The sequence below is a fragment of the Xenia sp. Carnegie-2017 genome, unplaced genomic scaffold (assembly GCF_021976095.1).
Source record: "Xenia sp. Carnegie-2017 unplaced genomic scaffold, XeniaSp_v1 HiC_scaffold_2, whole genome shotgun sequence".
Taxonomy (NCBI): Eukaryota; Metazoa; Cnidaria; class Anthozoa; order Malacalcyonacea; family Xeniidae; genus Xenia; species Xenia sp. Carnegie-2017.
Genome location: NW_025813482.1, coordinates 4,194,442 through 4,210,628, shown reverse-complemented (window position 1 = coordinate 4,210,628; position 16,187 = coordinate 4,194,442). Strand labels below are relative to the sequence as shown.

The window sequence follows — 16,187 nt, the reverse complement described above, 5'->3', positions numbered from 1 at the left end:
GAAGACTGATAATTTCATAAGCTCCTTATAGATTTTGATAGCGTTAACTAATTTATTTAATTCGTTGCAATTGGTACTGCTCGATGATTAATCGTCACATATTCAATTCAAAAGAATAATTATTTTTCAGTGATAACAAGCAGTTAGATCATTTTGAGTAGTCTTTGAAATATAAGAAGCATTCTGGACAGTTTTTCAAATGATCAGCTAAAACTGTGTCACCAGCCCGAACACGAAAATTTAACAATTCAACATAGTTACCAACACCACCTTTGAGTAAGAACCAACTTCGGATGATATGAAGAATCATCACCGTGCCCTCTTAATGCTAACCCAAGTCTACCACAAAGTTTAATAGTATCAATTATTGATACAAGTTTTTCCTATTTTGCCTGATGACTTGCTGTTTGTGCTCATCAATCAACACCTCAATCTGCAGTCCTTCTCCTGATGCCTGACCAACTAATGACAAATATTTATTATGTGTGCTCGCAAACCTGCTCTGGTGAGAGCCTTAGAACTCAAACCAATATGGCGCTTGAAGCAAGCTTTAGCATCAGGCCAATATGTCATTGGTTCACTAAAAGTTTTAATTTTTGTATTTTATTCGAAACTGATCACCAAACAAAACACAAGGCAGACAAAAAGCACCATCCAAAGAAGGGTAACACAACCAAAAACAATCTTCCAGCCACGAATAAAGAAAAGATCGACCATCAGCTGATTTAGGAAATGGGTAGGATCTATTCGGTTTAAAACATTGTGAATGAGCTGGAGCTTTTGAGAATCATTCATATTTCTAGCTTTTTCTCTAAAATATCTCACATCATTTGGATATTGCTGTGAAAATCTAATGAAAATGATTGCAAAAGTTCTTGTTTTGGGTTATGTAAAACCAAGACTAGTGATGGCAGGCACCTTTGTGTTGATTGTGTTTGTGTAGTACTAAATAATTTGGGCAAAATAAATTGTTTAGCCTTATTACTTGCTGGGGTTGAAACTGGTTGAAAAATTAGAAATGTTAACAGTAGAAGACTCTCCTTTCAACTTTGCCTGAACATGAGGAATTTTCTTGTTTGTTTGCTTTTCTAACAAAGCAGAAGCCTTTCTTTTAGTTTTACTGATAGGTTTGAAAATAAGAGGTGCAAAGTGATTTGGCTTAAAGACTTTACTAGAAGTCAATAGAGTTGTAGAACAAAACAAGAGGTATAAATAGTTACATTGAGTAGGTGGTGTTGGTAAAGGAAGACGAGGTGAAATAATTTGGTTGAATAACAACAAAAAAACTTCTCCACAATCAGGATACATCAAAGAAATGATTCTATTAGTAACTGAGGAGAGAGCAAGTATACAAAAAACTACCCCAAATTTTATCTCTACAGTTGCAAAGAGCTTCCATTTTAACAAGATCAAGCCCTGATAAACGTGAATCCACACTTTCAAAACAACAGGACATAGCCAAAACATTTTTTGCACTAACAGAGACCTTGTCACCATGCTTCTCTAAGGTGGAAGTGAATATTGGATGATAACAATAATAATTTGCATATAAAGCTCTATAGATACATAGCTCAAAGTGTGAATGAGAGCACTGCTTCCAACCAAGGCCAGAGAAGCAGAGCTGTATAGACAATTTCAGATGGTTCAGATCTAATAAAACAGCAGTCGAAAGATTTCTTGATTATTATAAGACTGCAACAATTTATGCAATGTCAACAAAGCGAGTTAAGCGATCATTTCAACAACAATGAAATGACAACAAATCGGCAGTTTGGTCTTAACGTGTCATAACAACTACGCAATTAGGCTTATATTCATTTCTACTTATGTTAATTTAACTAATTTTACCTTAGAGCAACCGATGGCTTCGTATTGTCGGCCTACATGATGAGGCAAATAGACTGTCTCAGCATTTACATCACGATACAAAGATCGTCCAATTAAGGAAAATGCTCTTCAGGCATTAAGAAACGAGAAGAATTATATATACCACATAATTCCTCAAAGGTCTTAACTCTTAAGCAACAACATCATACTTTTAAGTCAGAGAGAACCCGATCTAAAATACTGCTAGAGTTAGCCATGACGATCGATAAATATTCAAGCGTAATGAAGCAGACAAATATATTCCGACTAAGTTCGCTACAACAACCAATCAAATCCGAATTCGGCAACATCATATACCAAAATAGATATATCCTGCAAAAAACTAACAATGTTGACCAATCATTAAGCTTTAAATTGGTATAGATCCTGCAAGAAATCTCCACCAATTACAGTTATAGCTGGTCTGGGCAAATCAGAATCACAGAATGAACATAGATCCTGCAGATCCTGCACGATACGCTAACCAATGAATGCTCGCAAATTGATCAATTTAAACCAATCAAAATCGGTATGGACCCAAATCCTGCGGAAATTTTAAAAGCACTCAAGTGTTATAATTTAAGGAATACCCACGGAATTTTTTGAAAGTGACACGTTAATACGTTAGTCGCCCGACTTAGTTGACTAAGTTTAAATCCGCCTCTGGCCATGGTGAGTCTTTGCGAAGTTTGGCTGCAAGTCCGTTTATGCTACCCAAATTTACCGAAGCTCCATCCACGTTTAGCGCTACCAGTTGTCTTGGGAAATTGTTCATGTGAAACCGGGAAAAGCAATCTTGTATCATCTTCTTAAGGCCATCTGCACTTGTTGATGTAGGTGATTCAATTGCTAAAAACCTTATTTGAGGGATACCTGTCCATTGAAAAAATAGAAATAACGCATCTAAAGACAAGAATCGAAATAATTCAGTTCAGTGTATTGCATTTACCTTCACTGCTTATAAAAAGGAGATACAAAACTTCCTGTTCACAAATGCCTTTGTCAGTGCCGTCGGTCAACAAAGAAAAATAGCGTGTTTCTTCAATTCAGACATCAGCTTCTGCTTGAGTTTGTCGGCAATTGAATCCAGTGATGTTTGCCATAGCACTCGTTTCGGAATTTGGAACTGCGAATCATTCCGTTCATTTCGTTTAACGTAATGATGCCCTCACTATCGCTATAGGGTCTTTCTGAAGTGCCTAAATAGTAGGCAGTGTTGAAACGAGTAATCATTACTTTCCTGTCAATCTCGCCATTTCATCAAACCTCTTCCAATTGGAGATCGTTCAACAACTTGTGCGCCAATAGTTTCGCCCAAGGACTTCTGATCAAAAGACGTTTTGCATGTTGATGTGCTTTACCTTGGACATGTTTTTCAAGCTATCTAATTTGACAGATGTTGTCCATCTATCCATGCTTGCGAAAAACCAGCTATTGAAGAAATTGTTGAGGAGAATTCCACAGACAGAACATTTTAACGCTTCTACTTTTTCTTATCTGTACTAAGACTTTGATCAATTTAACGTTTAAATCTCGCCCCAATTTTCTACAGTCTTTTGCTTCGCCATCGTTAACGTATGCAGTGTGTTTTAGTTTGTGACTTTGTCACTTCGCGTTTTCAGATAATATTGAAAATGTTACGTTTCATGTTACAATTGATAGCGACGTTTTTAAAAGTTGCGACCATTTTAGGCTAAATTCTGTTAGTCACATTCCTGAGGCATGATGTAATAGCAACGCTTTGAAATTATGCAAATAGTGCAAGAAATTTGATCATTTGATATTTCTTTTGACGTATTTTAAAACTTAGGGAGTGGTCGCAAAGCATAATAAAAACACATCCATCACAGCATAAAAAGAGTGCTTTCAGTAAGCAAATTTACATTAAATAACAAGAATGCGAAATGAGCTTCACAATTTTACGAAATTTGCTTCGCAATATTTCGTCAAAATCGAAATCACTTCGCAATTTGCGATTTGAAGCGCTAATTCGGACCTTGATTTTCATGGTTTGTGTTTACCCATTTCGATATTTGTCTCTTGCCACCTCCTCATGCTGGCAACCCCATCTTGTTGAAAATTTTCTTCAGCTCTGGATAGCAAATGCTTGTGATCAGACTCTTGAGGGTGAATCTCTGTTGGTGCGACAAGCTGCTTTGAGCTATAAGCTAGCAATAATCGTCAATATTTTTCACCAACACTTCACGCACCCATCCATTCACAAAATTTTGATAACTATCAAGACTCTTACAGTTTTAAACTGCTATTTCGTGTACGCACTGACCGAAAATAATAAATACATGCCAACATGAATGTAGCTGACAGCAGGCCACAGATCGATATCATCGAGCCATTGATTTTTTGGTATTTCGTACGGATCATCTCCATTGCAATGTCCTAATTTCATTTTGTAACGCGCTTTACTTACACACTGAATATTTTCTACATATCAAGGCAAAAACTTTTTGACCTAGAAAGCGCTGACTTTATGTTACTAGCCATATTAACATATAAAGCGTGCATCTGCTTGTCCTCAGATGCTCCCTACAAGTTTGAAATACATGCAAGCCATGGGCGTCATTTGTCATTTATCCAGTCTTGCTAAGATTATTCAAAATATTTACAATCGTGCAGGCAACAAATTACAGAGGGAGCTGAACTTGTCAAATGTATATGGACATTTTGTTAGTTTACAGGAACTTGGTCACATCCTCAAATATGACAATCAAAGCAATTAAGATATCAATGAAAGACGTTTTCTGTATAAAGAGAATTGAAAGTAGCAGTTTTTTATATATTATGTTATGGGAATGGGTATCACAGGATAGACATTACTTCGTTTAGTTCCTATGATATACTGAAATCTCCCATCAAAAGAACTTGCAATATGATTATACCAACAACCGGTTCTGATGAATGAATCAAGATGGTATTTTACTAAAGAGTATCTATACGATTGGCTGGCGCCTCGCATAATTCATATAGCAAATACAAAGAAATTTTAACACAATACAATTTACAAAAGGTTGTACAGGGTCCAAATTAACCAAAATTATGTGATGACAACATACTTACGTTGGTTGGCCTGAAAATCCCGTCCAGGAGAAACCTTTCCATTGTTAAAGTCAAACTGTAGCCAAACATAGAATCTTCCTTCCCGAAAACACCTTTGCATTTGTAGTTTTTATGTCAATTTGCTCAATTTTATAACATGCAAAGTGTAAAAGAAACAAATATATATAATACGTTTAAAACAGACATTTGAATCGATTGACAACTTATAACACATATATTGATTAGAATTTGAAATAAAGTCACTGCAACATGATACACTTCGCTCGTTTGCTTTTAAGATTATGAGTGTTCGAGTGAATTTGAGTTATGTATACTGATATTGGGCATGAAATAGAAGGTGTGGGATATCGAACGTCATCGGAAGTACTCACAAGACTTACGGACGATGCAAAACTGTTTAATCAGCATATCCCGCCCATATAATTGTGACTTGGTGGTTTTTCACATTTATGCTAAAATCTTGGAAGTTTCATGTTAGAAATAAACCTTCGTGCTTTTCTGAAAATTTTGGTTAAGAAAATTTGAGCTTATAATTGCTAAAGAATACATTTAAATTTATATGTTTGTAAATGATGATCGTCCAGGTTAATAAAGTCCTGAGAAGGACTGTTTTGATGTTGTTGACTGACGTCTGACAACTTTAGCGGTAGTCATCTTCAGAGTCAAATGAGGTAAACGTCAGGTTAGCCGTATTTGTTGTCTGGTTCTTACGTCATTGTATTGTGTGTACAGGAAATGTGCAGGAAATGTATTGTCATTGTGGATTAGTGTGAAATATTTTATTTTTAGTTGTGATGTGATTTAAGGTAACGTTTTTTAGTTGTAGTGTGTGGGTGTCAATTGTGTTGTCTTGTGAATTAGTTTGAAGTGTAATGTTTTAGTTGATCGTTTGTTTGTATTCTTGAATAAGTCGTTTGTAAGGTGCCGGTAATTGCTGTGATCTAAAATCCACGAACAATACCAACAGCCTCAATAAAGTCCGATAAAGTCCCAAGTCCGATCAGCAATAAATCGAGAAGATGGCAACAATGTGCTACAGTCTGAATATGCTCAAATAGTTTAGCGAATTAACTATCATTCTTGTAAATATTTTTTTATGGTGCAAGCACTTTACATGTTTTTCTCTGAGCCGTCGATACTTATGCAAACTTAATAGTAAGCTCAATTTCCTTGTTTCTTTAAAATGTTACTGAACTCATAAAAAGCTTAAAAGTTTAAACTTTTATTCGCGACTGTAGGTAGGTCATAGTGTGGTATGCTTTAGTCAGTAGAATTTTAGTCTTACTTGTGACGTTTCTCCTAATTAGTACCAACCTTGTCACTTGGTTTGAAGAGCGTTACTCATACAAAATTATTAATTTTAACATACAATTATGAAATATTACAGCTTTTCGAACAAGTCAAATGTTTCACACACATACAACCTTGTGCTGGAATTTATTGATTCATTGTACCAGTTTTACGTAAATAAAATTGTCAAGTAAGTCTGCCGTACAAACAGTGCATTAATTACAATAATACAAATTAAAGAAGATAAAATCCTAATTAACTTCAGTCTGTTGTGCTTCATCTGTTTGCGAGGTGATATCTCCTTTGGAGGTCGATTTCGTTTAAAGAATCCAAGCTAAAATACATAAAATAACTTGTAATGTGAAATCTATTTTAAAAATCATTTGGCTACTAAACATTCCCGGGAGATGTTTGCGAGAACTTTCGAGCAGATGCAATTTAAAAGCCTGTGCAAACACAGTAAATATCTTTTATTCCTTAAATGCTACATGCAGTGCACGAACAGAGATAAGACCTTTCCATAAGAAAGAAAATTAAGGAGTATAGCACAGTCTTGTAGAGTGGTAAAAGAAATACTACTAACAATAACAACTATGTAACTGTGACAAACACGAATTACGCGACATCTACACATGAGTAAGTCGTGGTAAAAATTAATAAAACATAAATGGCCATCCTGACTTTAAAAAAAAAAATTACGACTGCCAAAGAGTATTTTGGTAAAACACGACAATAGACACTCCGTAAACAGTAAACATAATTTAATCTAAACGTTCCGACAAATGTTACATGCCATCTTCAGTAGAAACTGTTTGCTTTTTGGCCTAAACTCTGCGTCACTTATCCTAAACTTCACCAACTTGCTGTTGCTATTTTAAAAAACAATTTCTACTGAAGATGACATGTAACACTTGTCGAAACGTTTAGATTAAATAATGTCTACTATTTACCGAGTGCCTATGGTCTTGTGTTTTACCCTCCTGAATTTATTATATCAAATTCAAACCTTATTAACACAAAACTTTTTTGCTTACTTTGAATAAAGCGAAAATACAAAGAGCCAGCAACAAAACACCACCAAGCACAGAGACAATAATAACCCACACTGGAGTTGATTTGGATTTTCCAGGAGCATTTTCAGGAGTTACTCGAATTGTGACCTACAATAAACGATAATGTAAAAAAACAACGGTTCAAACAAACTCAGAACGCCTTCCTTAAGGGTAAACCTGTATGAAAGTTATCAAACATGTATAAAAATTCGCATGTTTAAGAAAAAGTAAAATTGCTAACCTCCTGATGTCCACGATGAGGTGATTCGCTCTCATTAAGATTGTTGACATATTCAGCATTAAATTGGACAATCATGAGAAGATCTTTAGGATAATACTAAATCCGTATAATAAAGTTGCACATATTAATGGCAAAGTTTTGCAAATTTCAAAAATACTTATGGCAAAGTTTGGTAGTTGATAACGCAAATACCGAATACCACCAGAATACCGGTAAATACAGGTATACCGACATCCGAATACTGGTATATACAGGAATACTAACATCAGAATACCGGGACATACATGTATACGGACATCAGAATACCAGTATGTAAAGGTACACCGACATCAGAATACCGGTATATACAGGTATACCGACATCAAAATACCGGTATATCAATAGTGAATTTGAAGTTTATTCTTTGAAAATAAAAGCATATAGCACGTGTTTCCACGAAAAAACAACCAAAAATATTTGTTCTTCAAATAGAATTTTGACGCCTTTTTAAAATAGGTATTTATGTATTTGTCTTTGAATTGCTAAACCAAAACTGCCGAATCGTAAGATGTATTTATGAGGTATGTTATTATTAAGATCATGTGGCTGCATGTTTTAACTTTAGTTTGTAAACGTGATTGTGATAAGTTCTACTGGACGACACTTTCATTTCGTTACTACGCAGTATAAAATACCAAAATAACCGTATTCATGTGTACAAAATACCAAAACCGATTTCAAAATAAATTTTGATATACCGGATTTCAATAATCAACTCTCATTCAACTACTGTCTGTGTTGGGAAGTTGTTGATGCAACACACCTCGTCAAAGTATTTTGGAAGTAAGAAATGTATTGCCACAAATGTTCATTTATTTTATGCCTTACCGCAGCAAGAGTCGCAGTCCACAGTCGCACATTTAAGTCTGCCACAAAACGACCATTTCTTTTAATTTCTTTGATTGTACAAGTCACCAGTCCTGAATCCATCGTCCGAGGTGACTAGAAAGAAGAAAGTTTGACAACAATGGAAAAAATTGAATCAAAGGCATTGCACCTGACTCGTGGATGAGATGAAAAACAAATTCGAAGCAGTTTGAATGTTTTGATTAAAACAGACTAAGTAATTCATCAATATTACTTGATGAACAACGATACAGGCAAAAATAACGCGTTTTTTTGTATTTGGCAAAACACATAATTTAGATTCTAGAAGACACTTTTAAAGTAAAGTATTCTTAATACTTGAGAAGAACTCGAATATCTAAAGCTTTAGGCAATAAAACAAATAATAAAAAATACTGTGGATAATTTATCTAAAAAGTTCCAGTATAAGTTGTCTGTTGTTATTTTGCCACTTCTAACCCGGCTGCAAAACTCCAAGCCATTTCATACAAAACGAGATTTAAATCAAAGTAATTGCACTATCGCCTCACAAACTTGGGTCAATTTTCAGATATTTTGCTTTCGTAGTGGTCGATCTTATTTTATTTAAACCATTGTCTAAGATAAACTGCAATCGTGACCATACCAGAGTTTCTGTATTTCTTCTCCGTCTAGTTCTTCCTTGCGAGTCCTGATAAAAAAAATATGTCGGTGACAAGGCATCCACGAATTTGAATTTTCTTAAAGTGTATATAAAGTGAAAGTTTCATACACTTGAACAAATATTCAGACTAATAAAATAGAGACTTTGTCGTGGTGACAAATCTAAAAATAGTTCTAAGTGCTATTTGCTATCTTTAGAACTATTTTCAAATATTCAGACGTTTACAAGGATTTTGATATATTTATGACCAATACAAGTTGAGTGAAAAGTGACAAAGTTAAACACCCAAAGTCGTCCTCGCCTGCAACCTTTTGGCCGCTCATCTGACGTCATACAGAATACGGAAGTCGCCAAGGTAATAGTAACTGATATTTCAATGGTGAGAATGTGTACTTCTTATGATGAAAATTTAGCTAGCATAGCAGCCAAAACGTTCGCCAAAAAATTGTCAGAAATCGTCAATTTGACGGCTATAAACTCGCTCTGAAAAGACTACATTTAATTCCCTTTGCGAAAAAACGGAATTGACAGCATGTACTTTTTACAAAGCCAATAAAAAAAGGGAACAAACACTTCTCTAAGATAGCACTTTAAATGGCTATAAGTTGAATATAATTAAAATTAAATATGAGTAGAGACATATATTTAACATAGAATCAAACTATGTGCTTATATTTAACATATTAGTGTTTGCATCGGTCGTTTTGTTGGTAGAAATCCCATATAGTGAAAAGAATTTATGTTGATTTCATGTTCTGTTGAGCATTGGCACTTTGATATAACGTTAGACGTTTTAATTCTAATAAGTTCTATTTATCGACACAAAGAACGGCAAACTTAAAAATCTGTAACCAGCAAATGTGCAACTCGCAAAAATAATTAAGTTAAATACATGTTTGTAGATGTAGATCGTCCAGGTTAGTATAGTCCTGAAAAGGACTGTTGTTGTTGTGTTGACTGACGTTTCGACAACCTTAGTGGTGTTCATCTTCAGAGTCAAGATGAGCTGAGGATAATTTGACTCTGAAGATGACTACCGCTAAGGTTGTCAAAAGTTAAGTTAATTGTTAAATACATCGCGCAGTCTCAAACAATTAGTTTATTCCTGGTTATTCTTACCGCCAGTTAAGGACAGGTTAGCAGGATTCAAGGCTCTTCCACTGCATACTGCGTTTTGGCATCACCTCCCTGAAACGACATACGTTACTTAATGTTCATTAAACAGTTGGTAAAGATGTAAATAAGATTGTTTACAGAAACGTCTTAAACCTAATGCTTTATATCAAAAATTGTTTGTGTAGTTTACATCAAACAAACAAAACATAACATTTATGACATAGAAACAACAATTTCAACATAGCCTTGTAAACATTTCCACCATAGCCTAGCAAACTTTTCCACAGTGCTTTACAAAAACTAAACAAAATTAAACTGTGAACTCTCCCATTCCAATAATCCACTTCGATAAATTCACAGAAAAACATCGCCGATGTAAAACATTGTCAAAATAAAAATCATACAACTGCCAGAACTGACCTTAATACTGACAGGATACAGAAGATAATTGAATTCCTTGTCTTTTCGGTTAGAGGGACGCTTATATGAAGTTTCACATCTTCTAAATCACTTTGACCTTGATTTGCAACCTAAATGAAGAATAAACGTCGTAAGAAACCTATAATGAGATCCAATAGATTGAAAACAACTCAAAAGTTGACGGGCATTTATGTTAGGTAATATAATGCATGCATATAGAGGTACGTCAGATGTCTGATTTAAGTCACAAAAGCATCATCAAAAAGTCATAGAAATCACATATATATTGAGACAAGAAATTTAGAAATATTTTCAATGGAACCAAATAGCGAAGATAATTTTCTTTTTCATAGTTAGGAGGTGACCACTACAATGACTATATAACTAATTATTTCTTCGTTATACGGGATTATAGTTTTGAAAAGAATAGTGGTGGAAGGGAAATTCATCTTCTCCTTACCTCGATGGTAATGGTTATTGGTGGTCCAATAGAAGAAATGTTCACAGAGCTATAGTCATTGTCTATTATATTTAAATCAGGACCTTTTTCTGGATAGTCTAGTGACTTAGGAACAGTTGTGCTAAAAACACAAAGTTCATCTTTTAAATAAATGTTTTAAAGTTTATATGTTGGTAATATTGATAACAGTGGCGGATCTAGGGTACGTCAAAATTACTGTAGCACATTTTAGCATGTATTAACATTTCTAAGTACATCAAAAAAAAGGCGAATCCATTATAATTACATTCTTCGGAAATTCAAAATCAGCGTTTTCTGAGAGTACTTTGACTTTAAAATTGAACAGCTATAATTTATTTTGACGAACGCTGGATCCGCTATTGATTGATATTACATTTGACCAAAGTGCGCATCTGCAAAAGGTTGTTTACGATAGATGACCGATTTACGTGTATTTAAAAGACAACGAGTGCAACGGTAGCTAAGTTACATCAATATCCAATGATTAGCTTGTAAAAGTTCTTTACAATTCACAATACTCCTAAGTTTTCAGACACAGCAGTCTTCTTAGTGAGATGCAACTTAACCAAACTTAAAATAAAAGCAGATAGTCCCACATACCCGGTAATTTGTAGTCTGACATTGCGCTTGACAATCATAGAAATGTTGGCGTTGTTAATCTCTCTTCCGCTTAGCCTAAAACAAAGTAAAAACATAAGAAAGAAATCAAATGACATGTAATGTTAAGAATTAACATCACAAAAGCACATAACGCATTGATTGTATGAAAGAGTTTGCTAAATTCGAGGCTAAATTACAAAGATCGATAACCATCTAAAACAATGAAAGATCTCTTTCATAGCTTATTTATATACGTTACTGTACAAACACAACACCAAGCAGGAGAAGCGAACAACACTGTTCAAAAAAACCTATGTTATCATCAGATTGAATAGATCAATCTCGTGGATCCACGATTTTGTAAAGAATTATATTTCTCAAGAATTCTAATATTCAGAAAATTATATTCCTCGAGGATCAGTTATAATGAGGTTAATGTAATTGATCATATGTAACACAAAATATTAGTTGTACGCACGGTTCAACGTAGCGTTTATAAAGCCACAAGAAGCATGTAACTTTAACAAATACTCCGTCTGATATGGCAAATAACCAATTAAAATATAAAGAAAACAGACTTACGCGTTCACCCTAACAAAATTTCCAGATTCTTTTTACCAACTACAGCGGTGGTCGAGTATGTAATTTCCAGTGTCACCTGTCAAAAAATCTAAAGATTAACTTTACGCTCACATAGTTTATATCAGTTGTAAAACTTCTCAATTAAAAAATACGCCGGTCTTGCATGCTACGCGCATGTGCGCCGAAAAAGTAAGCAGATCTTCTCCTGATCTTCTTTCCCGCAAGCGCTTACGATACCAGGGTCTGGTATCGTAAACCCTGGTATTCTGGTATCTTAAAGGTAATCGTAATAAGGTAATACCAGATTCTTAAGATATTATCGTAAGGTATATAAATCGCTTCAAAAAAACAGGTACGCACTGCGTACACGTGGTTAGCCTAAACCACGTGTTCAAGTTTGAGTGTGTATGAGCAATATAAAATGATTTTAAATCTTGAAAAGAATGGTGGTTAAAAGTATTAATGTGATAAAGAACACTTGACATTAAAAGTTAGAATAGCGTTTTCCAGTAGTAGGAGTATTTCCCAAGTGTTCAAAGATTCTGGTGTTCATAAACGTGTCGTTTCACCCAAGCTGAATTTCTAAATGAAAGACATCACTTAAAGGCTGCTCCATTCCCTGAACCTTTTAGTTCAACCCCTCTTTTTATATTTGCACTTTTCCCATCACCCCAGCCCATTTTATCTTGTCAACTCCATTTTACCATTCCTACATAACATCAGATCTTATAATCTGAAACCTTAAACAATGTAATGTATTAATCTCATTTGTATTTTTGGTTTGTAGTTGCAGTATTTTCTAAATGATATTTTAATAGGAGATTTTTGTCGAAAACTCTTTCCCGATTTGAACTTAAGTTTTACCTTTGAATGCGGAGGAATTGTAAATATAAGTTTTATTGTAGTTATAGGCTATAGCTCATACTTTGACTCTATTATGTATTTTATATAATTCACTGTCATTTTTTATGTTTTGTAGAACCATTAAAACTCGAAAGAAAAACACATTTAGCTTTGCATTTTCCTGACTAGAGCATTGCGAGATACACAAATTGTGTACAAATATGGCGAATAAAGTCTTTTGCATAAGTCGCCGAAACGAGACATATTAGATGTTTGTGATCTTCTGCAAAGCTTATACTTGTAAAATATCTTTAGCTGCTGAGTGTTAAAATCAAACTTTAATCAGTAAAATAGAGAGCGGAGTATACGCTAAAACGCAACCGTTTTGGTAATTAACGAAAATATATAGTGTATGCTACATCCTGAAGAAACATAGAGATCAATAATATGGACGTCAGTTGGCCTAAAGGTCGGATGTCATTTTGCGTAATAAAATAATGAACAGCGCATGTGCAACCCACAATAATATGCCTGTTCTTAAAAAGGCTTAATGATTCACAACTACTTCATATGAAACCCAAAAGGCTAACCTTTTGATCTGGATCAAGGGGTCCTTGAAGTTGAAACAAATCGTAATCAGGTCTACTTAGTGTTGCATCTGGCACAATTCTGAACGATCTCTATAAAATTGACAGAGAAAAATTCACAATGTCTACAAACAAATCGTTATCGTTCATTAATACATAGTTTATTAACAAAAATACTGAAACAATAACTTACATCGGATACATCGAAATCTTCATATTGTAATGACGGGTCATGAGTTAATGCTATGGTAGGATTGTACGCAACTTCGCCAGAACTGCTGAGTTCAACAGTCACTTTTCTGGAATTGGTTTCACCAATAATTATTTCATTTTCATCAACACTAAACAAAAAAAGTTACACACCAAATCAATTCAATCCAGTTAATACAAATAATATAGCTGCTGCACTAAAGTTAAGATATATGAAACAATGTTAGTGATGACAATAAAACGACGATTCGCTATGAGCCTACGACAGTTGAAAATTTTGCTTAAACATATGTATTTAGTACAAATACATAAAATTAGTTAAAATACACAATAAAACTATTCAATGTTGACAAAGCTAAAAAGTGAACGAAAACGTTTTCAAATGTATTTTGTTGTTGCTCTTTTTGAACTTGTCTTTCAATACCTATTCAAGTATTTCAAACCAAACATGTTTTCTTTCAATGAGCTCAGAATGATTGATGGTCGCTCGGTATATCACCAAAAAAACTGGAAGCTACGAGCGACCGACGCTTCCCGAGTATTTGAGCCCTTTTGACAATCTCCCCAGCGTGTAGTAAGTAGTTTTTAAATAATTTTGTTAAAATTTCTTTTGTTTTGAAAAACCAAAGAAAATCTAACACGTGTAGTCGCGCAAATCTAAAAGTGCAAGTAAAGAATAAACGAAAATGTTACCTTATTGTCGTTTTGAGATCATAATTGCATTCGTTGTCAGTACAATTCACAATAATGGTAGCCTACAAACAGGTTTCTCAGTACAATCAACAATTCAAATAATGGTAGCCTACAAACAGGTTTTCTCAGTCTAATTAACGACAATGGTAGCCAAAACAGGTGGTCTCAGAAACAATTCACGATAATAGCGAGTTTTAGTTTAGCGTCTGCGGTAACGATAAACCTCAACTACCTGCTTGCCGTTGAGGTTTGCTGCTTCGAAAAACTTGAATATAGTTTGGCGTTTTGCATTTGTCTTTTATAATTTGCATTGTCAGGAGCTAGATTTCATGTTTTGTTATACGTTTGTCGATGAAAAAGGCATATTCGTGATGTATACTCACATAAAATAATTACAATGGGCCATAAACGTCACTTGGTGTATTAATAGTAAAAAGCTTGCCGTACATCACCTACCACAAGAAGTGCTTCATGCCGTTAAAACCTGAACCGCAACGTAAACTGGAAAGACTTGATCACGTGACATTTGCATTTTGTCGTCAACGCCAAACTAAAACTTTCTATTGGTACCGTTATTTGGTAGTGATAATCTTCACTCTTTCAATGTGCGATTCGCCAATGAAATGCTAATTGTTTTACAAGGAATTACTTTTCCATAAAAGTGGTTATAAAACAACAAATAATGGCAAAATTAGTTACGAAAGAATTTCATAAACCTGTTAATAAATCTGTGTAAATTTGCTCTGAACTTTTCACGGACAAATGTTTTAAATTTACCATAAAATCGGAATATTTAAGAAAAATTTAATCAGAAAATTATATTAATCTAGTACTACTAACAAAACTACTTTACAAACAGAAACTTCTTACAAAAGTAGTAAGTCATATTCCAAATTATTCCTACCTGTTCCGTTCTAACAGAGCCTTTACTTGTATCCAAAACTGGACATAAAGTCGTATTTTCGCAGTTTGGTGGTAAAATTAGACTGTAATTTATTTTGAAACCGATGCTGTTGGTTCCAAGCCTCAATCGGTCCACAAGATTATCTCCCTACAAATTCACAAAATGTAAGAAAGAATTTTAACGTACACAATGAAAAGAATTAGAAGTACTGCGATCGAACGTTTTGAAGCGACTATATGGGGTGGATAAAGCTGTTAGTATTTAAGCTTGAAAAAAGCCACCTTCACATTAATTTCCCATTAAACCGTTTGTATAAAACGTAGTTTTTTCAAGATTTCGATTGATGAAGTTAACATTACTTCATTTGAGAAAGACTAAATGATTTTCTGTTGCAAGAACTTTGAAATACACGAAAGCGCGTGAAAAGCAAAGTACTTGTAAGTCATGTAGTATTTTACAACGATATGTTGACATCCACATAAATTACATGATGTTAAAAAGGACAAAACATATCAACAAAACAAAACTCATGGCTGAAAACAAGCTCATGGCATTTTGGTTCAAAGTATTTATTCGCTTGTAGAAACACACCAACAAAGGATCAATACGTAAGTGAAGTAACCTCAACAACCGTACAAAACCCTAATCCCTATACATTACTCCTAAAAGTGACCTTAAAGTAAACACTTACTTTAAACT

General features: G+C 34.3%; 2 protein-coding genes across 2 annotated transcripts in view; both read right to left on the bottom strand.

Moving 5' to 3' along the window:
- LOC124440230 overlaps positions 1-16,187 on the bottom strand; it is a 44,355-nt gene that overhangs the window by 6,456 nt on the left and 21,712 nt on the right. The gene's annotated exons all lie outside the window — the stretch shown is intronic.
- On the bottom strand, positions 10,171-11,720 carry LOC124440231. The gene is made up of 4 exons (XM_046990557.1): positions 11,670-11,720; positions 11,049-11,169; positions 10,589-10,698; positions 10,171-10,240 (listed from the first exon to the last, which is right to left on the bottom strand). Exons 1-4 carry the CDS (start codon positions 11,705-11,707, stop codon positions 10,189-10,191), a joined length of 321 nt encoding a protein of 106 aa, XP_046846513.1. The 5' UTR covers positions 11,708-11,720; the 3' UTR covers positions 10,171-10,188.